The sequence below is a fragment of the Adelges cooleyi genome, unplaced genomic scaffold (assembly GCF_023614345.1).
Source record: "Adelges cooleyi isolate 19-005CV unplaced genomic scaffold, UGA_ACOO_1.1 ACOO_flye_CR_arks_rails_tigmint_CR_PRNA_9, whole genome shotgun sequence".
Taxonomy (NCBI): Eukaryota; Metazoa; Arthropoda; class Insecta; order Hemiptera; family Adelgidae; genus Adelges; species Adelges cooleyi.
The window spans coordinates 10,175,411-10,200,918 of NW_026096579.1; the positions used below are offsets into that span (position 1 = coordinate 10,175,411).

Consider the following 25,508-nt stretch of genomic DNA (forward strand, 5'->3'; position numbering starts at 1 on the left):
TATGATTATGATGTTCAATCAGATCTATCTATACATTATCATTGTTGACGTATTTTTAAGAATTATTTGAAAATCCACATAATGTTTTCATTGTTTTTAAAATTTAAGTTATAAAATTAAAATGTAATACAACAAAACTGCTATTTAAGTTAAGAATACAAATTATTCCCGCGATCCCTTTCAAATTTTTTTATCAATACACCTAACAAATTATTATTAGATTTTGAATAATGATATGATTTTTTTAACTAATCACTACTGAGCAAAAGTTAGTTAAAATAACTAATTTGGAACATTACACATCTCGTTTAAGTAAACAATTTGTAGGATAATTAATCATTCTTATTATGAAACACTGTATAGTATAATAATGTCTGTCTGTAATAACTATTATTTGTTGTCGTTGTTTCCCATGTATTAACAACATAATGCAAATATTTTTTAGATTCATGTTGACCATTGGCTAGTGCACTCACAATATATAATAGTTAATACACAATAAATATTAGTAATAATTATAATCACTTAGTAAATCCAATTAAAGAAAGACTACATAAATGGATTAGAGTTCGTTAAAAAAATTGTTAAGTGTTAAATTGGAACGTGCTCCGTTGTGTGTGAATTTTTGAAAACGCTCTTTCACCACGTGAGCTGCCATTTTTGGTTGTCTCTCTCTTGTGAATAAGCCTTTGACGCATAAGCCAGGTCTTATGTACTCTTTAAAAAAATAATTTACACAAATTAAAAATGGAATTCACATGCTAGGTAATGGTGATGACACGGTATTTGTGTACAATATATACATACCTTGGGGGGTTTTGAAGTCGGCGAAATTCCATATCATTTCTCCGAGCAACGGAATGCCGTTAGCTATTAGTAAGTCAAACGTATCGAAATTTTTTTGAAGCAACAGCACGTGATATTCTTCACTCCACATAGTTTCCGGAAGCTTAAATTAAAATAAGATCAAACAATAGGTACTAGTTATTTCCTTAGGATATAAATTAAAACATAAAATATAATAATAGGACCATTATTTCGGTGTCAGAAAGATAAAATATCAGATATGCAAACACCGGGTGTATATTATTGTGTAATATGAAATACCATGCATATGTGGCAAGTCATACGTTGGACAAACTGAAAGAGCGATAGAGATCTGGATAAAATAAGACAAACGGGATGTCAACAAATCTGCAATAGCCGAACATTCAGAAAACAACGGACATACCATTCAAAGTAAAACTACTAAACAAAGAAGCGACGTTCGGAAAAAATATGTTCTAAGAAGCAATAGAAATTAAAAAAATGGCCGCAAAATTTCAATAGAGAAGATAGTTAGAAAATTAGCAATATATGGAAACCAACATTTTAATAGGAAAGAAGAAAGAAAAAAATTGAACTAAACGGTGACTATCGCGTCGAAGATGGACTGCATTGACTCTGAAATGTCAGCATAAAAGTGAAGACATCCGAAAATTATCCACATAATATTTCAATCCATGAAAACTTTAGTACATTCGAACCAACTTCAACTTTATAAAGGGTGATCAATTTAACGTATTTTTCTCATAAAATAATTGCAATTTTGTGTTTTTTTTTTTGAAACCATTTTTGTTTATGTTATTATACAGTACTGTAAAATTGCTAAATGTTTACCTTTTTGACATGGATATGTCTTATGGCTGGAGGTCATTCTCTTTATCGAGGAATTATGGAGGGTCATTCTGAAAATAAAGTTAAGAGTATCCACACTTCATGCAGATACATCAAGTTGCAGGATATAGAAGGACATAACGATATATATAAAGGTAGGCAAATTAATTTGTTAGGTAGGCACTTACTTACTGGCCAACCACGGAACTTGATTTATGAGAAGTGTTAAATATTGATGAATGTTGCCAGTAAATCGATTAAGGCCAGATATTTAAAAACTACTAAAAAACGTATGTACATATCCATGTACTGATGTATCTGCATGAAGTGTGGATACTCTTAACTAAGTTTACTCAGTTTTCTTGAAACCGTTTTTAAAAAAATATTTTCCAGAGCTCTATAAACTTTTGAAACTTAAATAGTAATGTAAGATTTAATTAACTCTTTAGATTAAGAAAAATTTTCTAAAAATGTTGACTGGTTTATTGGTTTATTACTTTTAAAGCAATTATAGTTTTGAATTTAGGACGCGAGAATGTAGTATTATTTTTATCTGCACTCATTACTCTACCTAACTTCACCTCCAGTTCTAAAATTTAAACATTAGTAAGTAATAATTTTAAAAGTAATTATCCAAAACTGGTTATCGACTAATCGATATTTTCAACAAATCATGCTTAATCCAAAATGTTAACTAAATATAAACGTTACCCTTTTAAGATGGAAGAGCCTTGAAAAAGTAAAAATTGAAAAATTGTTTAATATTATAAAATAACATAAATAAAAGTGTCCTCAAAAAGAAAAACTGAAACATTGCAATTATTTTAAGATAAAAGGAGTGCCTATCGTTAAATTGATCACTTTGTATATAACATTTATACCGAGTGTAGTCCCGATAACGAACCAGCTCCGTATTCGGTCATTAATACTGGCTTTCCGTATTTCAAACTCCACGCTTCTAATTCTTTGTACGTTTGGTACGGTATGAGTTCCAAATGTCCTGAATCGCTGTACCAACTACTGTATCGGTTCACCGTTAAGACGTCCATATATTCAATCTATAATACAATAAAACAAATTTTTAAAATTTTAAACGTTAAATTCTGGTAAATAAGTAATAAGTGATATGTAATAATATACACTAATAAATTAGATACCTAGTAAAGTTATTATAATTTTAATTTACATTAATAGTTGTAACATTTTGTAACGTTATATATTTTATGTTCTTTTTGGGCAATGGTGCGGCAAGAAAACATTTTTGACTTTGATATTGTTTTATGTTTTTGTACATGACAGTAAATTTCCTTTAATGTTGGAAGTTAACAACAGTGTTTTTGGCAATGTCTTTGGAATAAATCTATACTTACACCTTTTGCTCTTTGAATCGGCTGACTGTTAACGAACGTTATAGGTCTTGTTGGATCCATTAAACGAACATGCTGATAGAGAGTCCTTAAAAAAAAATAGTTTTAAATTTGTTTGTTGTCATAATGTTAGTGAAGTGCGAAGTAATATTTTAATTATAAATCGTCATTGTCAGTATTATTGCTAGGACTAAATCATTTCTATAATGAAGTCTCACTGGAAGTACGATGTCGAAGTATTCACATTGTTGGTGGGTTCGTTTGCTAGAGACCACATAATGACGCTGGGGTGATTCTTGTCGCGGTTGACAATTTCCGTCATGGTTTGCTTGTGAGATTCCAGTAGTTTCGATCCAAACGTGCTGTTAAAACATTTTAATGGTACATAAACAGCAATATTAATTAAACATATTGAATTACACCGTGAAACAAGTAGTGTGGTATGTACGTTATTTGACAAGCAGCACTTTCTACGATCACGAGGATCCCTTCGGCGTCGGCTTGTTGCAATGTCTCTTCGGCGTAAGGATAGTGTGAAGTACGGAACGAATTAGCGCCCAGCCATTTGATCAAATAGAAGTCTCTGGCACTCACCACATCGTTGTATCCTCTGCCCCGTAACTGCAGACATATATAGTTGAGAAATGAGTTGAGAGATTCTACCGAAACCCCGTTAAAATTGTATTAATTATCCACTTGTTTTCATTACAATCGAATCTTCGTGTTTTCCAAAACCCCTCAAGTATAGTGGTTCGCCGTTCAGTAATAACCCTTTGGAGTTCCACTCTAGACTCCGAATACCGATCGGTAGTCGATAAACGTCGGTGTTTTCGACGAGGGTGGTTTTTGCCTTGAACATATTCAAACGAGTCAATACAAATGACGAAGTGCCCACAAATTGACGAGACGACAACAATTTCAACCAACTTCGAATGTGTATAAATATGCTATACGCCTTTTTCCAGACATATAAGGCCACCACGGCGTAGGGTTCGAAATCGTCAGCCGTCCAAAACACAACTCTGAGCTGGCGACCATAGTCCGATTGGAGTCCAAAAGCTTGACCTGACATTTAACGGCATTCCCTCCACAAACGTCGACTTTGAAATCTACAAATCCTAAAAAAAAACCATATCAATTTAGCAATGACTGTGGCTTAAAATCATTCAATATAATATCCATGAAACATTTTTCTTTTAAAATTGGCATAATTTTTTTTCTACAGGATTCTTTAGTAATTAAAATTTGTTTGTATTAGATTATTACAACCTCATTACAGACGTTTTTCTTAAAAAGAGTCTCTCGCTTTCTCATTACGAATTTACCAAAAAATTAGGATAACAAATATTATTTTAGCTTTTAAAAAAATTAAGAACTTAAACTGAATCATGTCGATGAATTTTTTCATGGATTTTTAAAAATCAAGTCTACATTTGAATTTAAAAATATAATTTTATTCATTTTTTTTTTAACTTATGTAAGCCAAAAACTAATTATGAAAGTCGTTTTGAGAATTGCGAAGTTACAATAGATAACTCAAGTAAGATACTTCCCTAGACCCAACTTCGCACGTAAAGCAAGATAATTTGTTAATAATCCTATATGTTGTTATGTATTATAAATAGGAACTATTGAATTTATAACTTAATTTATGTCTTCCCACCCCTTAATGCAATTTTATACATATTATTTATGAAAGCATATATAACTAAAATTTCAACGTTTTGTCATTTAGAAAGCTTTACTTTTTTAAAACATAATTATTATATTTACTAAAATAATTGCTTTACACAATACCTTCTCCATTTGTTCCAAAACTTGTAGTGACGTTAATGTCACAAATGTGAACTCTTGGCGTTGTATATAAATAAACTGCTCTATTTATTCCAGCGTAATCGAAGTAGTCGAAATTATGAGAGTATTTTCTATAACCTTCTGGATACCTAAATTAGTTAACTATACTTTATTAGGTAGCTTACTCGCCAAATGTGAAAAAATAATATTTCTAGTGGGATAGCTAAAGACAAATGTAGTAAGTTTAAATGCAAATTTTTAATAAAACATTAAAAAAGTTTATGTTGTATTCAATTTTGTACAACATAAGCCGCTCAATTATTAAACTTATAGTGGATAATTAAAAAAAAAAATTAATTGGCATTTGTCCCATCAGCTTATTACATTTATCATGAATCATGTTCATAAATATTAATAATTTTAACCGCTTTAATTTTTTTCTTAACTTCAAATAAAGCTATTTAAAAATATCAAAGATAAAATAATATATTATAATATATTTTAAATAAGATACGACGTTACTTATCAGAATTAAAACGGAATCATTGATATTTTTAATACTTTAATGTAACCTGAAATCTAAACAACTATGCTTATAAATCAAACAAATATAGTAGTATTAGATAAGGGTCTTAGATATTTATATTTATTACTTGTATGTATCGTTTGGAAAATTTATAAAGCCTTGCGGTATTGTGTCTAGTCCCAATGTATTGTTTGCTGCAACAACTATTAAATTGAGTTCGCCGTATTTGAGTAAGAATGTAGCATTGCCCGTAAACGGCAAATGGCCACCTTCGTGATCCACACACCACTCGCCATTTAACCACTAAAATATAATTATACAGAATGTCTATCAACAGTATCAATGTGTATAACTTCAGTTATCGACCCTGTAAACGAGACGAATCGAAATCTACAATTTTTTTTCAGAATAGCGACTTAAAAGGTGACATGTGGGTGTTTTCACTTTTCTTTATTTAATTTATTATTTCAATGGTAAATATATCATTACATTTTGAATCATAAGATTTAAACTTATACAATTTAAAAAATCTCTTATATTGACAAGTCACTTTAAATTTATCAAACCTCAAAAGCCTTTTCACGTGTACACTATCATTAAAGAAACTTAATGTCATTTGATATTTTTATTTAGGTATTCATTTTTTATCAAAATAGCATTCTTTAACACCCTTAAAAGTCGGAATTCAAAAGTATCCTCAATAACTTGAATATTCTATTATTAAAAATATACATTGTATTTATGTTTTTGTACTTACAATCATTTTTATAGTATAATCATGACTCTTAAATATTATGTTTGTCTATAAAATGTGATAATTACGGATGTTTACTTACTTATCAGTTATCACATACTTTGAACCTAATAAGTGTAAACATACGTCATGGTTTTTGAGTATAAAAATATTTATCATGTATAAACGTTTATTTGTAAGTAAATAAATCGAACCCATGTTGCGTTGTGTGTGTACATCACAAAATTAATATACACGTTTATCACCTATAACTATAAAGACGTACCACGGTCGAATTGAAATGGACACTTCCAAAACGTATGAAAACGTTAAGTTGATCAGTAGCCCATCTTTTTGGAACGAAAAACTCATGTTGGTACCAAGACCAACCCACATAATCTCTTAAAGTCGCATTGGCTGTTACGTCGTTGTAACTAGACGGTACGGGCATCTTCCAAAAGTCTCCCAACTGTAGGTACAAAATAATTATTGTATGTAATGTATTAATAACTAGATATAAATTAATTGTTTACGACTATAAAACAAGCTTTAGTCAGTTTTATTGTAATAATAAATCAAAATTCTAGTCTTATTTCTCAACTTTATATTAAAATGAATCATATTTTAATCAAGTGGTTCAAGTTACACTTAAAAAAAATGTTTTTGTACAAATAAATATTGGTAGTGTTAGTTAAGATGTTACATTAGTTATGTTATCGATTAAATGAATTAACGGTTCAATTAATACGCTTGTCTTTTAACAGTAAAACAATTAATTTTATCTTTATCAAATACACATATTACATGTCTTTATATAAGTACACTGTGTTCATTAGGGTGGTTAGTAAAACCTTACTTTAGAATTTTGTTTGTAGCAACCCACCCCCCCACCCAATTTTTTTATGATAAAAAAAAATTATTCTGTGAAATTTAAGTTCGATTACTCAACTCCTTCACGTGCCGCATCGGGGTTGAAGTTTAGATAAAAAGCGTCTATAACAGGACGCTTTCTAGCTAAACTTCCACCTCCACAGGGGGGAGGGCATGCTGCAAACAAAATTCTAAAAAAATGTTTAAGATTTTTTTTAATTGCTCTAGAGTTCATATTTATCGATAATATGTGTAAATTAAAAAAACCTTATAAATAAAATAAAATATAAAACTTAGTGAACATAGTTTTCATAATTATCGTGTGAAATTACTTCTTCGAATCGCTTCGTGTACCATTTTTGTTTGAATCCCAAATTTTGAGCGGTAATAGGCGATATCTTAAAGTTCCAAAGGCCGTCCAAGGAACGCAATTCTCGACTTTCACTTTCGGCAGGAAATAGCAAAGCATGTGAAACCGGGAAGATGAAATAAATTAATGTCACAGTGATGACAACTATCATTCTTGTGACCATTGTTGGAGAGTAACGAAATGTTTTAACAGCAAGCCCATCAACATCATCGACTGGAGATCATTTTAACTGTATTGTAGACATCAAACTGATCAGGGGCAGAGTTGTACTTAATAACTGGTTTTTAAAAACTGTAATGAAATAGCCACGAGAGTTCTCTCGTGTATACCGCAGAGCGTCGACATGACATTATGTATGCATAATATTGTAATTTATAGTTATTAGCTCTTAGTTGCCGGCAAAGGTCAGGAGTTCAGAATTCCTTCTTTTTTTTTAATCAAATGTTTAAAATGTATTATTAAGTACCACCAAACAGCAACAAAAGACTTAACAAAATAATTATATTTTTTTAATAAAACTTTTATTTATCAAACTCAGGTATAAAAAAATATTTTAACACGATGGAGATTATAATCTTACTTTGGCCGTTTTCTGAAATTATTTATAAATTTTTAACATATACGTATTACATACTTAATTGATAACCTCGCATAACCTAACATTACAGCCGAAAAGATGTGATAAGCGTTTTTTTTTATTTTTAGTAATTGAGTTATGTATAGAAATAGATACCGAATAGCCCAATAGATATTGTATATAGCTGAATTCGGAAACCAAAGACTCAATTTTTTTTTTAATGAAGAGTCACGTTGCTCTTGAAATACTTGTACTCGTGAATGATAAAGCCTTACATATATTAGAACGAAGTTTTCGTAAAATGAAAAAAGTGCTTTTAAGAAAATGTGTGTGCTATGCTCTCGACATGCATTTTTTATTTGTTTCTAGAACAATACACAGTATAATACAGAGTGGTTCAAAAAGAATGAACCGATTCCATGATCAAATATTTTGTAAGTAAATGTATGAATCAGAATGATGGAGTGGCTGTTTGAAAGATTAGGTTTTTAAGTTTCAAATGGTTGTCACGTGACCGCACCAGGTGCATCGGTCTCCTAAGGTAAACGTTTTCTGTGCTGTATTCATTTTTCTTCAAGGGAAACTCTGTTACATTTAAAAATGCTCTAACTGATAGGCTCCAGTGGGGAGGTGCCCCATCTTGTTGAAAAATGTATTTATTAAAATCAGTTTCCTTTTAAGGGAAGAGCCCTTTCGTAGCATATCCTCGATGGTTTGCCCTATAACAGAGTTTCCCTCGAAGAAAAATGGGCCATAAACCTTGTTGCAGGATACAGCACAGATAAGGTTTCCTTAGGAGACCGATGCACCTAGCGCGATCACGTAGCAACCATTTGAAACTTAGAAACCTAATCTTTCAAACAGCTACTCCCTCATTCTGATTCATACATTTACTTACAAAATATTTGATCATGGAATCGGTTCACGCTTTTTGAATCACCCTGTTTTATTGAATTACCTGCGCAATTTCTGAATTGTAAGAGAGGGGCTAGAGGCTATAGCCACCCTGAGTCATCTGAAGCCCCAAAAAGATGCTATATACCCTGCGAATATTTTTTTATTAATACTTTAGTCCCCCTAACAATTTGAAGTTAATTAGGCCACTAATAAGTGACAATATACTTACAACAGAACAAATGACAAATTATTACAATACACAAGTATTTATAAAATTAAATAATGTATTATGTAAATTATATATTAACGAACGACCGTTCGATTTAAGTTTGATTCAATGACAATAGACAGTTAAATAATATATATTGTATATTATACTTTGATATTATTGTAATGACGACACACGCCCGGTCCTCGCCACCATTCATTGATGTCGACATAATTCTTTGGGGGATGGGTTTCGTCGTGTAACATAGCGCAAAGACGACAGTAAAACATTGCGTTGGTTATATGTAAAACCACTTCACCGGTGCCTTTCCATTTGAAGTATTCGTTATAAAGGTTGTCGTTCTTGTCCAGTTCATGTAGATAAGCTGCCAATTGCTGAGCTGATTCGAAGTCGTCGACGTGTATGAAAGAATTTTTGGGCGCCACCAACTCGTAATCTTTTTTGGACGGTCCCAAAACGATGGGAATTACGTCGTGGCTAGAAAGTAAAACTATGAAACAGTATATTCAACGTTTGTAGATAAAAATGGATAAATTCAGAATTGTTGCAATATATATGTATTACGCTTACTAGTACGAGGTCATGAATAATTTTTCGGTGATGTAGTACGAACAGTGGGCGTTCTCGAAAGCCAAGTAAAACTTGTAGGTGGTTTCCAACATCTTAAAACACGCATCCGACTTGGGACATTCCAAGGGACCGCATTGGCCGTAAATATCGACCGTTATGTACTTGGACAATTCGGTGGCGTACTCTGACCGATTACTGTTTGCATGACAGTTGGAGACGAACCAAGCGACCTGTTTGGTTTTGCCTTGTGCGTAGTTTCTGATGGAAAGCGACGGGGATCGTTTTTGCATCTCTTCTTCGTCGTATTCATACCAGTAGCCGTAAGGGTTCGGTATGTCGCTATCCATTCGGTAATGCGCGGTCCAGTTAAACATGTCGCGGTCGGATTCCGGAATATAGGCCGTCGAGTAGGGTGCTTCGGTGTAATAAATAATCCAAATCTAAAGAAGTGAATAAAAAAAAGGTTAGAAAACAATTTTAAAGGTTTTACTTTCCTTTCACTCTTCCCCAAAATTGACCGCGTCCCCTCCCAGTTCAAGTACAGAATACATTAAATTGTATAATATAGGTATAATAAAATAAGATTAGATTTAATCTGTTTCATGGTTTATATATATATATGTAGTTATCCATTATTTTGTTATCTATAAAATATATTGTCTGACACTTTCAAAAAAACGCTTCCATGCCACCAATCTGTAGATAATAGAAATACAACTATCGATAAATACAATATGAGAATAATGCGATTAAAACTGAATATATTATTATTAAGGTGGATACGATTAGGGTTGATCGTTTGTCTTTAATAATTTATAAAAGCTAAAGGCTGATTTTTGATTTAGCAATGGAATAAAAAAGCTTAAGCAGCACATGAAGAGTTAACGCTACCTCTCCTTAAGGAAGATGTTCCCTGACAAACTACCTATTGTACACAGAAAAAAATGAAGTAAAACACCTCATTTACTTATGCTCTAAAATATAAGACTGTGTTCAATAATAAGCGTAAATTCAATGTACGTTTTAACTTTTAGGTTACCATATTATGTTTTTTGTGTAATTGGAAGTAGTTATGAGCAACGCCTAATATTTTAGCACCCAAATGGATGCATAACAAAATACTGTACATGGTATTAAAACTATTACTAACTTGATCTGGTTCTCTTTTATGTTGAGGTCGTTCATAATGGTGTCTGAATATTATAGCATCAACGGTTGGAGCCAAAGATTTATCTATAGTGAGTGAGCATCTGCTTACTGGACAATCTAAAAACTCCCCTTGGTTAAGTCTAGGTGTCTCCCAATCATTGCCAATTCCGTTATAGAGCAAAATAGTTTTGAGTTTTGATGTTTCATTTTTGTATGTTTCCGGCACGTATAAAATTTGTTCCATTATTCGGTCACCATAAGGCAATTCTTCTGGCCATATCAAACGCTTATTTGTGTTTTTTGCCCTTAGTCTGTTTGCCATTTCCTCTGCAAACGTTAGTGAGACATTTTAATGAATGTTTACTAAAAACGAGATAAATACGATTCAAACCAAACCATTTAATCTCCAGGGATTTTTGAAAGTGACCTAGAAACCAAAAAATGTTTTAACTCGAGTCAATCAAAAATGTTTTAAATATTTTGTCTATTTCATCGACAATGAAATTAATTGTTTGATTATTTATAAATAAAACATATAATTATTTTCCTAATTATGGTCTATATTTAAGTGGGTATAGTATACTATTTAATATTTATTTTAACGAAGCTATTAATTTTGTATGTACAAGCTGTATATTTAGACACCTGTTTATAATGGCAGCCGCACGCAGTCTAGTACATTTTAACAAGTATAACAAATAATAATATTATCATCTTAAAACAACTAGAACAGTATATATAGTATCCGTTTGATACGATGCTCACAAACACAATGCTATAGTTTTATAAGGATTAGGGTTATAGTTATATTCTATGTAAGATACACTTAAAATTGTGGAATACAATTTCCGGTTTGAATCTCGATTAAAAAATTGATAGTAAATCTTGAAAAAATGTCTAAGCATATTTTCTGTATAATACATGAAAAATGTATGTATTCACTTTAATACTTTATTACATTTTTATCATGTATTTTTTTAAAAGATTCTACAGTTTCAAAATACAAAAAAAAAATGGAATTTATAATTTAAAATGAATTTATGGAGCTTCACGTTAAATGTATTAATTCGCCTCTGAGGACGTCAAAGTAATGACCACCAAAATATCATACTATAATTATAATAGCATATCATCTATAATTATTAATTGTCCTACATTTTAAATCTGTGAAAACCGGTTTTATTATTCTCTCTCCTATTTCCAAAAATATGAGGTCGGCTAATAAAGTTAGTCAAATAAAATATTTTCTTCTTTTATATACTCATTTCGTATTATATTCATTCTAGTCACTTCACTCTCTATACATCGATCTCATTATTCTCATATGCTTAAAAGTTAAAATAATAACAGACAACATTTGAAAATAATAACAACCATAATAATACTATAAAAACATTTTAGAAATATAATATGAAATCAATAAAAACAATACAAGTGTTTATTTATTATTTTCAAAATACTCAACTTGTATTAACGAATAATCCATTTTCTGTTTACCGTTTGCATCATAATTAATCTTAAAGGTTAAATATTACACTACATTTAATAAATGAGTCAACTACCTGACCTAATGTGAATCGCCGTACTCGTTAAGCTAAACTCTTATAATGTAGGAACATATAGATTATATAAAATATTATACACCTCTTCATTTTAAGAAAGCCACTGTTAATAAAATCATTCTAAAGTAAAGTTGGAAATTTTAACTGGGAATAAGATTTATGTACTTCGCCGTAAGGTTTTTATACAATATAGTTACTAAAATGGTTAGTCATATAGTTATTAAAAACATACATTCCGGGGTTGGTAACTCATTAGTTTTAAAGGAGGTAAGATTAAAATAAATATTGAAAAGTATATACTTCATTTTGTGTTTCGACGGTAGGTGGCACCGTAACATGTCTTGGTAAAATGTCTATGGTTTTGTTTATGGTCTTGTCTATTGTCTTGTCTATGGTCTTGTCTGTAGTCTTGTCTATGGTCTTGTCCATGATAGAAGGTTTTTGGTGTAAAATCACTATAATTACTAAAAATGACAAAGTCAATACACCGATACTTAAAAGACGTCGCACTATTAATGGCTGTTGGGCAATGCATTTACAAATAGATCCCATCGCACTCCACTTGTAAATAAGTTAGCTGATACCTAAAAAACGGAATATCGGAATAAATATTTATATCAACATTCCTATAGAATACTGCAGTTGAACGAATATGCATGCAAGCTTAAAAACAAAATAATTTTTTCATGGAAAGTTTACAATATTAGGCCTACGTAATGTTAACGTGGCGCACGTTGTACTCATTTGCATTGTTTGTACATCTGTGTAATATGTATATACTGCGAACGTTGAACTAACCTACACACTGGTGGATTTTGTGTTACAGCAGGATCATTGCCGTTTTAAATGCGAGAACAATTCATACCTATTTATGTTAGTCCGCATTTCACAGTTGGTACTCACAGATTACAATGTCAGCAATTAACAGAGTAAAACAATACATAGTTAAAAATATTTAAAATTGCATAGTAATTTAAATACTTTGTAAAAGTTGACTCATCTGTCAGGTAGTGTATACCAAGTGATAAACTACCATAAAATGTCCTGTATTAAAAAAACGCTGTTCAATTAGTATAACTATTATTTACTAACTAATTATAGTGTCTGAACTTTTAGTAGTCAAATAAGTCACTAAACTTTGGCTGTTAGGAGATGTCTTAAAGATATTCTAAAGAACTAAGAAGCAGTTAAACTGTAAAAATACATATATAAAACTAAAAAAAAATAATATACATTTTGACACAAGCGATTGTTGATAATCAATTTTAAGGTAAATATATAAAGAAAAAAAAATATTAAACTCAATTACTAATAATATTTTATCTATAAGTGCTCATAACAAAATCAAGATATATCTTAAACTTTTTTACATTGCCATTAAAACAGCTCAGCTTCTTAAAAAATTGTATCATCAAAAGATATTTTTACACAAAAATGTTAATCAACTACATTGTTAATATAAGAATATTAGTCGCATACAATAATTATTAAATATCAAAAGGATTTTTTTTTATTATGATAATAGACGATTATAAAGATTTTATACCTTACTGATTACTCGTTAATAAGTATGTCGCACAGTATCCTCTTAAGGGGATTGCATGTGGTCGGTTTTTTTGAAGTTTTAGACCAAAATGCCAGACAAAATTTCGACCACTTTGGATGGTCCTATTTCAATTCTGTAAAGATATACGAGTTCTCTGGCAACTTTACTGTAAAAAAATTGGGTTTGAATATTGAAAAATTGCAAATTTAATTTTTTATTTAGTTACAAAAAACTGAATTGTTTAAATGAAAATCGGCTTCCAACATAACATAGTAAAGTAGCCAAAGAACTCGAATCTCTTTACAGAATTGAAATAGGACTATCCTATGTTTTTGATATTTTGTCTGGCTTTTGGATCTAAAATAAAACAAAATGGCTTTTACTTATGGAACAAATTATTTCAAATTAAAAATAACACCTTGAAGCTTATACAAATTAACCGGTAAATTAATGGTCGAATTTATTAAAACCTCTTTTTTTCTTAAATATTGCCTATACAAAACTCCTTAAAAACAGACCGCATGCAATCCCCTAAATAAGATAAAATTTAAGTTAAAATGAGTTAAGTGAAATTCTTTCGGATAGCCTGTAGTTCTTCTAATGATTCTAGGTCGATGTTTGAAAACTTCAGTTTTGAGGTATCCCCATAAGAAATAGGAGATCAGGCGACCAGGAAAAATTTCTTGCAAAACAGCCCGAGAACGACGGGACGTATGAGCTGTGGCTCCATCCAATTGAAATAAAGAAAACGTTTCTATCTCTTCTAGGGTAAAGGGTTTATGATATTTTTTTTTGGCTTGTCAATGTTTATCGGTACTATCTACTGTATTTAGAGAATATTCCATAAATATGTCACTAATTCGACTATTTAAAAAAAAATTTAATTGGAATATATGTAATTGTTTTTCTCGATTTTGAAGGGGAAGGGGTAAATTTTTTTTTTTTATATATTTTTTCCCAATATAGTTACCATTTCAGGTACGATTTCTGTACTAGAGAGCTGCTAAAAAATTAAAAGCCATCATTGTAAAAACAAATCTAGTAAACACAACGTACAATTTTACAAGTATTTAATTTGGGTACAACAATTACATGATTTACATTTCATTTACGAAAAAATATTTTTTATAACACAGTATTAGGTACACAATACACATCAACACATATTGTAAGAAAAGATAGAAGAAATAATACATAACAAAACAAAGAATACATTAGGTACATTACAAAAACATTATAAACATTAAACAATGTAGTTTATGTGACGTCACGAACGTATTTTAGATGGGTGGTAATAGATGGTGTAAAAATTATTTTTAAACGTAGTTTATTAGCGCAGGTACTGAATATACTTGTCGTCATCGTCACTATAGTCTTCATTAATTCTCTGATCGGTTAATTCCGTATAGGTCACCTCCCAGCTGGTCGAAGGCACCCGATCGTCCCACTGACTCAGGTGGTATTCTTCGTCGATGACTTCTTGCTTGATAATTGGACAGGTAATTTCGGTTTCCGAGTCGTCCGAGTAGGTAGTCCATTGACTCAAGTACTGGTTGTACACGTTTTCATATTCGTCGTCTATTACTTCCTGTTTAATATTTTGTACGTCAATAAGCCCAGCATAGGTTTCTTCACTTGGCACATGTTCAGCCGACTCGGTTGACACATCACAAGTTACATCGTCGACACTGCCGTTACTGTTCATAAATAAGAGGGGATGGGAATGGTGTATAGGTGTATTTGAACGGGTTCTATATTTCATACAGCCCCTACCCTAGGAAATTATATTAATTGATTACTTGTTGAAATCGATAATATTTTCATCAATTGGGATTAACGATTGATCGACGATAACCATACTAGGCGCTTCGTTTTCGTTTTCCGACGTACCATCACTGTTTGTAAAATTATAAACATCTTATTAGGATTAATAGACGATATTCTGTTTATTTATTTACTCGATTTACAATATTAACAATAACTTCCTGTCCCACACAAGCATAATATCCCAAACTAGGTATATTATAATGCTTAATGGTGGGCACAATATTAGGTGTAAATGTGTAATTGGTAAGAAAATAGAATTTAAAACAGTTGAATTGTGTTCAACATATTAAATAGAGATTACATTGAACCGGACACTGGTTTGGTTTGTGCTCTGGGAGATTTGTTTGAAAGCGCCACATCTCGACTTGTTAATTATTAAATAGTTGTTGGTCTAAACATTGTTAGACATAATCACTTTTGTGGGCATTTGGTTGAATATAGAGCAAAAATGCAATTATGGAAAATTATAGAGGAGAAAAAATTATCTATCAACTCACTTGGACCGTTTCCTATAATATTTTTTAGAATACTTTAAATTTAAGGTGGGATGATAACAATTATCATCAAAAATATTTATTTTACGGCAAAAATACTTCTGTTCAAAAATTTTGCTGACAAAAATTTAAAAAAAATATGATTCTTGGCTTTTTTCTGTGACTCCATATCTGAAGCTATGGACATAATTTTTAAAAATACTGAAGAAAGTGAGGAATGACAATTTTCGTTAGTTGAACTTATTGAGGACTTCCATACAAGGTTGGACTGCGTTTATGGCAAACATTACAAAGAATAATAATTCATTTTCACAAACACGCATAGTTCCTCTTCCATTTGTAAATTTACCTCCGAGCAACTATGACACTATAAATACTGTATTAAACTTTACATCAAATAAATGTTCAACATTAGATCAAAACACTTGCGTAGTGACTTTTGACCAACCACTGTACATCAAAGCTCGAGAAATAAGTTCTAATATAATCGAATGTTATTGTTAGTTTAGGCTTTCATTTGCTAATATTATTTTTTGGTGCAGTTGGATACATTATGCCCAGTAAGTGGGTTAAAAGACATTTTCAGTACAATTTATGCACTTGTAACAGCAGATAAAATGCTTACTGGCCACGCATACGCAACGTCATATGTTGGCAACGATTTATCAATCCAATTGAATTTGACCAAATCTGTAAGGAACGTGTAATGATAGAAATAAGTAAAAAGTTTCAAAATCAATTGAATGAAATCAAAGCAAATGGCGCTACTTCAAAATTATGGCTACAATATTTTGAAATCATGTCTTCAATAGACCACATTCCTTACTAGACAATATTTTTAGAGGCGGTGAAAAACATATATTAAAACTATATGGTGCGCCAGATAAACAAACAGAAATCAATAACTACAGATTTTTTTCTTTTGACCAAAATACAGCCAAACAAAATTTTAATTTGGAAAGCTTGCCTCCTTCAATAGAGGCTTTAAGACAGCATTTATACGGTATACCGGGCATACCATCAGGTTCAAACTTCAAATGTGGTACGGTAATGAAAAAAATGCCAAAGATTGGGGGTGGCAAATCGCTACAAATGGATTGCAACCAATATTTTCCTAACATAAGCCAGCTCCAAACTGCATTTTGGAAAAAAAATCATGTGCGTACATGAAAAATTATGGACCAGCATGCAGCTGTCGAAAACAGGGTTTAAAGTGTAAAACATGCTACATTGAACAATGTGATTCGGATGAAGACTGCTTAGAAGATAAGTAAACGAAATACCTAAACATCCAAAACGTAGAATTTAGTTTATAAAAATTAATTAATAGTTTAAATGTATATGAAGTATTGTTCAATATATAAAAATGTTTTATGATAATTATTAATTAAAATCATTTACTAGTTTATTTCGAATAGAACTTTATTAACCAAAAATCCCATCTATTGTAAAAGAAAATTATTAAAAAAGTATGTTGAATATTGTTATGTACAGTAGGTTACAAAAATTAAATGCATGGATACTTGGATAATTCAGCGTATTTTTTTATGTTTAGGAAAAACACTGTATCTCCATCAGAAATGCTTTAAAATGCATTATAAAATGTCGCACCAACCAAAATATTGTCAAATACTAGGGAAAAACACAGTATGTACATCTAAGTAGCATGTCCTAGGGAATAAAGCAGTATATACAATGGAGATACTGCTTATTTTATTAGTAATCAAATTTCTCAATGCATATACTGGATATTTACCAAGTAATCTTAGCTAAAACGGCTTTGCAGTATTTACACTATTTGATCTAGAAATGGTCGTGGTACTAGTCAGACACGACAAAATGTAGCAAAACATTTATTGAGATTTTTCAGATACCTTGGTACTAACTATAACCATTATTATACTAAAAAATATCTTTATGGAAATACTGCATTTTGTTAAGTTTATTTTGTTTTTAATACACGATAATACTTGAAAATAATGCAGTAAAGCAAAAATAATAAACCAATAAGTACCAAAAAAATCTTTCGAAAAATTGGAGACAATGCTGAATAGAAGTGTTTTTGTTGTAAAATTTATATTTTTGATGATAATTAATATAAAAAAATAATATATAGATATATTATAATATACATATATAATATTATATATAATGATATATTAAAAAAATAAAATGGCGGACACTTTCGGTCTTCGGAGAGGTGGCGAATTTTTTTTTGGTCATTCAGATCGTAAAGAAAATTTATGACAAGTTTCAAAACTTTCCTAATTTTTTTTCAGGTAAAATCGTTTATTGACAGCTATTTGGGGTTACCTGACTCGCTTGGACGTCGGCCTTCACATGACCTCTTCAATCCGCGTCCACGACCGGAGTCCACTGTGCAACGGTTGTCTACTAATAAACAAAATTGGTTTGGTATAAATACAAAGTTAAAGTGAAGACAAAACAGTTATAGGTTACAGATAATAAGTTCAAAATTACACAACAAAATATTTGTTTATTAAATAATTATATAGTAACAGTAAAATCTAACGTGTGTACTGACAAAAACCATACAATATATATTTTTTTATAGTTTTTTTTATCTTAAGTGTTTCTGTATATAAAAAAAAATATATTTATAATCTATTTCGATTTGTATGTAATTTCCACTTACATTTTTGAACCTTTATTAGGTTTTACTTCGTTGAAGTTTGAAAGTTTTTTCGGTGGCAAAATAGTTTTGATACTTGTTAATAGACATTTTTATTTTAACTGAGATTAAGTAAATAAATTAAAATTATTATTATTTTTGAAATAAAATTCAAAATTGGATTTAAGTATGATGTTCAATAACAGAAACGTCAATGGTATTAGTATCAAGTGAACTCATAAATAGTGTAAAAGCTAAGCAAGAAACACAAAACCGGGCGGTAAGTCAATTTTTTTTTTTTTATATATAAATAGTGTTATATTTTTATTCTATGCTATACAGAGGAGATACCGGCTTTGGTTCAAGTCGGTTGGGACGTCCACTCGACACAGGCACAAGGCGAACCAAACAGCACCCCATCCACAGAATAACTTGCATGCTAACCATAATCATATTTTAAATTTTGCACACTAAATACTCTCATTTTTTTTATAAACTAATTATTATTATTATTATTATTATAACCTCTTATTCTAATCATTTTTATATTTTCTTTTTTTCACCTTTTCTTATTGGGTTGTGTGTAGACAAGTGCACTAAAACGTTTTTCAATAATTGAGTTTACTTTCATATATTATCATCTTTATAGATTTGTGAATTCCACGACTGACCACGATGAATGGTCATCGAATAAAGTTCTATAAATACAAAAAATTCTATAACTACAAAAAAATAACCTTACAATGGTGTAAGGTTATTTTTTTGTGTAAATCCGAATTTTTGGTGGTTTTCCGACATTAGTTTTAAACTCTGGAGAGAATAACTTGGTGAAAACAAATGTGTTTAAACTTAGTTTTAAATGTACAAGGTTGCTATATTCTAGTGGCCTATTCTAGAAAATTAATTTATTTTTTTAAAGTTTTATTTAAAAATGTGAACTTTGCCCGGAACTATATCTGGATGCTTGAGTCTTACTATAATAATTCAAAACCAACATTAACCTAAGCAGGTTTTTTGTAATAAGAGAAGGGACTGGTTATTAAATTATGTCAAGTCGAGACAGACATGGCTGAATTTTCATTAGGAACTATTCGTCTTATAATATAATATATTATTATATAATAATAATAAAATCATAAAAGATTGATTATCATTAATATTCCGGAGAAAATATGATGAAGGAGACATTAATTGTTAAATACCGTACGAGGAGTTTTAAAATTCCAGAACAAATAAAGGAACTGAACTTTTAAAACTATACTTCCTGGAACAGTGAACACGGTTATTGGAAACTTGCATCTTTATAATTTGGGAACAAATAATAGAAACTGAGCTCCTTGTAAAGAGAAAATAAAATTGAAAAATAGTGGTGATTAAGAAGTTTATATAAACAAAGTACTAGTTTAATCCAACATATTAATAACACAAAAATGTATTATCATATTTTATAATACGACTAATAAACACAAACTAAATTTTAGTTGGTAGGAATTTCTTACTTGCATTTTAATGCAATTGCTATTTGCTAAAACAAATGTAATTGCATAAATTACTAGGCAATACTAACATAACATTACCATAAAGAACTTAATTCAATAAAATACAAATAAAAAAAATTAAACTTCATAAAGTGTGTACCCTGCACATGGTAGTGTAATACACACCTATATATCATCAAATTAGATAAGTTTTGTTGTATGCATGTAACTTTGTATTATAAAATCAAAAATGTACATTTACTAATAGTTTTAATTAATAAAAAAAATATACACATGCATTATATAAATAAATAGATGAACATGGATAATACATATGAACGAAAAATGAAGAAACTGGTTTTATTCAATAAAATAATTATAATAAAATAAGTAATATAAATAAATTTATTGAATATTCTTATGGAACTTTTTATTCAAATAATTTTGTTTCAAAATAGTGCTGCTTAATGGTGGAATGCTTTTACTAAACATTAGAGACTTAAAAGTTCTACATAAACAATACACTTAAACTTTAACACAAACCAAATTAGCCTATTTTATTTATTTGTTGCCTTATACAACACTATTTTTTTGTATGATAACTAATCCAAAGATCGTTTTTATTAGATTCATTTGAAAATTAAAATATTTAACTTAGAAATAGTACAATTATAAAATGCTTAATAAAATTCTGTCATAATAATGATAATAACATATGGTAACTGAAAAAATGGTTTTAATTAGGTGTACAATACAAATCTAAATTTGATTTTTTTTTAAATTATCTTATTAAAAATCGTGTTAAAACCACAAATTTTCTTTTGTATACACAGAAAAAAAAGTTTTACATCTTAATACAACATCTAGTTCATTAATTTATTTGGAATAATAACACACGAGATATAACTTTTTAAAACAATAAATCTTCATCACCTTCATCTAACATGTTTTGAACATTTTCTGCTTCTTTTAATTCTTGCTTTCGGAGTTCCTTCTTTTTATTAGCAATTTTTTTCTTGTCTTGAATTTTCTTTAATCTTCAAAAACATTAAGATAAAAAGTAAATTACACTTGTATGCATAATTGATTCAAATATAATATAATATAATAATTTATAAATTGATTGTCTTCCAATTTTTTTTTATTTCAACTATTTATTTCATGTTAGATTCTACATTTTATGTTATATCCACTTTTGACAAAAAAGAACTAACTTCCAAAAAAAAAAAAAAAATTGTCAGCGTTAAGGGGTTAAAAAATTATAGCTGACTTCACATTACTATACATATTTTGGCTCTTAGTCTCGCAAAGCCTGACGGCTCTTTTTATATACTGTTGAAAAAACACTTAAAATGATCAACAAAATAATTACACTATGTATTACAAAAATATAAGAAAACTAAGCAAAATAGTTAAAGCAACAATTAAATACCTGTAAAATTCTTCTCGTTCTAATTCGTCAAGTTCGGAAATTATATAAGCAAGTGTTTTTTCAATTCTTGGGATGATAACTAGAAAAAAAGTACAATTTTAAATAACTTCTATGATGTTTATACATATTAATACAATATTCTTAAAGATTATTATTTATTACCATGTTCAATTGCATTGACTCTTCTATTAGTTATTTTAATAACATCATCAAGTGTTACAAAAGATGTTTGCAAAGAAGCCAATTCAACTAGCAGTTTAATCGCAGTTTGATAATTTTTCTTAAGTTTAGCCAACTGCTGCCCTCCACGGGCCAAACCAGCCAATTCATATGTGTCAGTGCCATCTTGATAACTTTCAAACACCGGTAAAGTTACACCTAAAATAAATTAACTCAATAAATAAAATAAAAATAACGTCACATAGTTTATAATTACCAGCAACATTGTCCTTCTTTGTGCGAATTTTAATTTGAGCCTTAGTGACATTTTGTAAGACAACCTGATTAAAATCACCAGTAGTGAATTTTGCTTCGGCCAAAGAAAATGCAGCTTCTTTCATTACTTCACCCATTAATGTCTTAGTCTAGAAAAATACTTTAATTAGGTAACAAAATTATACAAGAAATTTAGTAGTACAATGTATTTACTTTAATGATTTTGCTCAAAATTAAACGAAATCTCATTTGTAAAGCATCAGCCTTTTTTTTCAATAAACTGTGACCTTTTTGGGCTCCCTTAAGTCGACCTTTCATCAATGTTTGAGCCCTAAAATCATATAAAGTAATATTAAACATTTTAAAATTAAACTCATCGCTATTTATTGTTAAATTTAGTTTATTCTATCTAATTATGTAAATAATTATGTGTTTACGCAATGCCACTTTTAAAACTTAATGGCTGTATGACAAAAATGTTTGCATACAAACGATTTCAATCATTCCTATTGCACAAGACCAAATTAAGTGTGGAAAGTAACTGATAACTTTTTAGACTTAACAAAACATTTTTTTTTTGTCTTGACAAAAGTATGTTGTAGTGAGTGTAGAAAAAAACAGATAATTAAATTGGTATAAATACTTTTCATCATGTATCTTTTATTTTTTTGCTATCTTTGTAGTGTGTTTACACTAATAATGTGCCTAAAGTCAAAAATACGCAGACCCCTCTATTTTAAAAGTTATAGTTACATTGGGCAAGACATCAGTGGTGCTCTACAGTACTTGTGCCACTCTCGTCACCATCAGACCATAGAATTGCTGCGATGTCAGCCATGTGATTGACAATTACAGCAGTTTGTTTGATAAGTGTTTAGGTTTGGTATAATAAAATATACTAATTATCTTCTCACAATTATTTTCTGTGTCCATCACTAATTTATGTCTACTTTCTTAATTTTTTTTATTATTTTGAAGGGTGGGCCAGAAGTCTCAGTTTAGACTTGTTATGTTGCAGAGCAGTATCAGGTTAGCTTTTTTTATTTATTCCTTTTGGGTAAGATATTTTTTTCTCTGGGTTTTTAAGAGTGAGCCCCCGTACAAGAGTCTTGTAGGGGCATGAGTTTCTTTACATAGTTAATATATGACCGCAGTCCCAGTTAAGTCAGTGACTGCTTTTAGTGCAGTGACAGGTTGGTTTTTTTATTTCCTCTAGGTAAGCTATTTTTTTCTTTGGAGGTTTTATCCTACCGAGAGTTCTATAGGGGTTTGAACCGATATTATACTGTAGTAGCACATACATTTTCTTATTGCATGGCTATGGGCTTGTCCGTCGCAGCTCACTACGACTACATGATAAAAGAGCCGTAACGCACAACAATTATTCTCAAATTTCAAGTAGGTATAACTATTTAACTAGTAAAGTCTGCCGATTTCTGATTTAGATTACAACCAGGGTAAAAAAAAAACACTACAAGATGGCAAAAAAGGTGTCTGGTTAAGAACATTTATTCTGAAATTTCATTTAACAGATAAATGTTGTTATTGCCGCTTAAGAAATGATAACAAAAAAATTAGGATTAAACCAGTAATCCTTGGGAGGTAAATTACTGCTATTGCAAAACTGATAATAATATAATAATTTAACATAATATTGTTATACCTACAACATGTTGGCAATAATAGGTATATTTTTGAGATTTGTTTTTTACCAAAGCCAACGCCCAAATATCATTTTTCCTTATCACTATATTATTATATTTTACTTACCCGCGGGATGGAAACATTGGCAATTTGTCTTTACCCGACATTTTTTGGTATTATAATTAAAAAAAGAAGAAATTGAATCGAGAAATTATGCTTATAGATAGTAGATTACTTAAATGTTATGATAATTGAATCCATACAAATTCAAAAAACGTATTTCCCTTGATTAACGAAATACGAACAGTTAAACGACTATACAACTATGCAAGTAAAAGGTTTTGGAACATTAAATTATCTGTTTGGGTTGGGCAGCCCACTGGCAGCTGGCTGTAATATTAAAATATAATGGGGATAAACAAACAGCTGTGCTTTGATAACATGGGGGAAAAAATGCAGCTGAGTTTCTCTATCACTGACACAGCTCATTAGGTGCTCTAAACCGCTTAATTTAAGAAGGCATTTTAACAATGTCATTTTTGTTTATTTGTTTGTATGAGCGTAAAAAAAGATAGTTATTGTTTTATTTAAGGTTTTTTTTTTTAATGAGAGATAAATATTAAAAAACAGTAGTAACACAACTCACAAGGATTTCTGGTTTAGTCAAAAATCAGACTTTTAGCCCCCATAGAAAAAATGGTAACTTCACTTAAAAAAAAAAATTAAACCCATCCAATAAATACGCCAGTAAATGACTTATACAAAAGTAATTTTTTAAACCTTCGCCATAACTCGGAGAAAAATAACAATATCGGAGAATCGGAGAATAATAAATAAGTATTATAATTAGAAAAACTTAATATAATTTTACCTTAAAATTAGTCCGCTTGTTTAAAATAGCTATTAGAACAATTTTTGTCAACTATTGCCAAACCTTTGCCTCTTAATAATAGCGCTTTCCGTTCCCCTTAATATTACGATGCTCAATACATTTTTTAAATGAATTTGCATTAGTTACAAATCTGCATGGATTATTTTTTGGGCATAGTATTGTCGATAAACGTTGATCATCCAAAAACATATCATAAAACCTTTTCCCTAAATAGGTGGAAACATTTTCTTTATTTCTTTTTTTTAAACGAAGTTTTAGAACTTAAGGTCTGAAAAATAGACCGTAGGTAGATCTAAAACTGCGGTATAACATATACGATTTTTATGTAGTCAACAGGTATTTAAAATATTTTTGTTATAATATTATATGGGTAACAACGGCAATAAATTATTTTAGACAGACGATGAACCCTAATCGTATCTACCATAATAATAAAATACATTTTTAATTACATTATTCTCATTAAATATTTATCGAGTTGGATTTCTATTATCTACAGATTGGCGTGGGCGCGTTTACTTGAAAAAAAATTTCTCCTCGACTTGCTCTCATTGTCAGTAGTCACTAGTCAGATAATATATTTTATAGATAATAAAATAATGGATAACTAGATATAATATATAAACCACGGAACACATTAAATATTTTCCACAGATATATAAACATATATCTGTGATATTTTCTTATTATTATACCTATATTATTTAATTTAATATATTCTGTACGCAGTACGACTGTACCTAAACTTGGGGGACGCTGTCATTTTTTGGGAAGAGTGAAAAGGAGAGTAAAAATTAAAAACTAAAACCTATTGGCTACACGAGAGAG

The 25,508-nt window shown here is 30.0% G+C and overlaps 3 protein-coding genes across 4 annotated transcripts; all 3 read right to left on the reverse strand.

Moving 5' to 3' along the window:
• Positions 1–365: 365 nt before the first annotated feature.
• LOC126847140 (beta-glucuronidase-like) lies at positions 366–7,620 on the reverse strand. The gene is made up of 12 exons (XM_050587217.1): positions 7,279–7,620; positions 6,363–6,545; positions 5,471–5,646; positions 4,821–4,966; positions 3,951–4,141; positions 3,733–3,873; positions 3,472–3,644; positions 3,242–3,385; positions 3,027–3,111; positions 2,538–2,714; positions 808–949; positions 366–717 (listed from the first exon to the last, which is right to left on the reverse strand). The coding sequence occupies exons 1-12, from the start codon at positions 7,477–7,479 to the stop codon at positions 563–565; spliced, it is 1,914 nt and encodes a 637-aa protein (XP_050443174.1). The 5' UTR covers positions 7,480–7,620; the 3' UTR covers positions 366–562.
• A 275-nt stretch (positions 7,621–7,895) lies between these two features.
• Positions 7,896–13,104, reverse strand: LOC126847141 (glycoprotein 3-alpha-L-fucosyltransferase A-like). 2 transcript variants are annotated; one of them, XM_050587218.1, is made up of 6 exons: positions 13,014–13,104; positions 12,601–12,884; positions 11,135–11,165; positions 10,740–11,065; positions 9,590–10,029; positions 7,896–9,496 (listed from the first exon to the last, which is right to left on the reverse strand). In XM_050587218.1, exons 2-6 carry the CDS (start codon positions 12,850–12,852, stop codon positions 9,163–9,165), a joined length of 1,383 nt encoding a protein of 460 aa, XP_050443175.1. In that variant the 5' UTR covers positions 12,853–12,884; positions 13,014–13,104; the 3' UTR covers positions 7,896–9,162. The 2 variants fall into 2 exon arrangements, with proteins under 2 accessions (XP_050443175.1, XP_050443176.1); XM_050587219.1 differs by lacking the exon at positions 13,014–13,104 and having other exon boundaries at positions 9,386–9,509; positions 12,601–12,981.
• A 7,516-nt stretch (positions 13,105–20,620) lies between these two features.
• On the reverse strand, positions 20,621–24,149 carry LOC126846906 (V-type proton ATPase subunit D). Its single transcript, XM_050586761.1, has 6 exons — positions 23,915–24,149; positions 22,358–22,475; positions 22,146–22,293; positions 21,872–22,087; positions 21,710–21,788; positions 20,621–21,314 (listed from the first exon to the last, which is right to left on the reverse strand). The coding sequence occupies exons 1-6, from the start codon at positions 23,953–23,955 to the stop codon at positions 21,188–21,190; spliced, it is 729 nt and encodes a 242-aa protein (XP_050442718.1). The 5' UTR covers positions 23,956–24,149; the 3' UTR covers positions 20,621–21,187.
• Between the last annotated feature and the right edge of the window lie 1,359 nt (positions 24,150–25,508).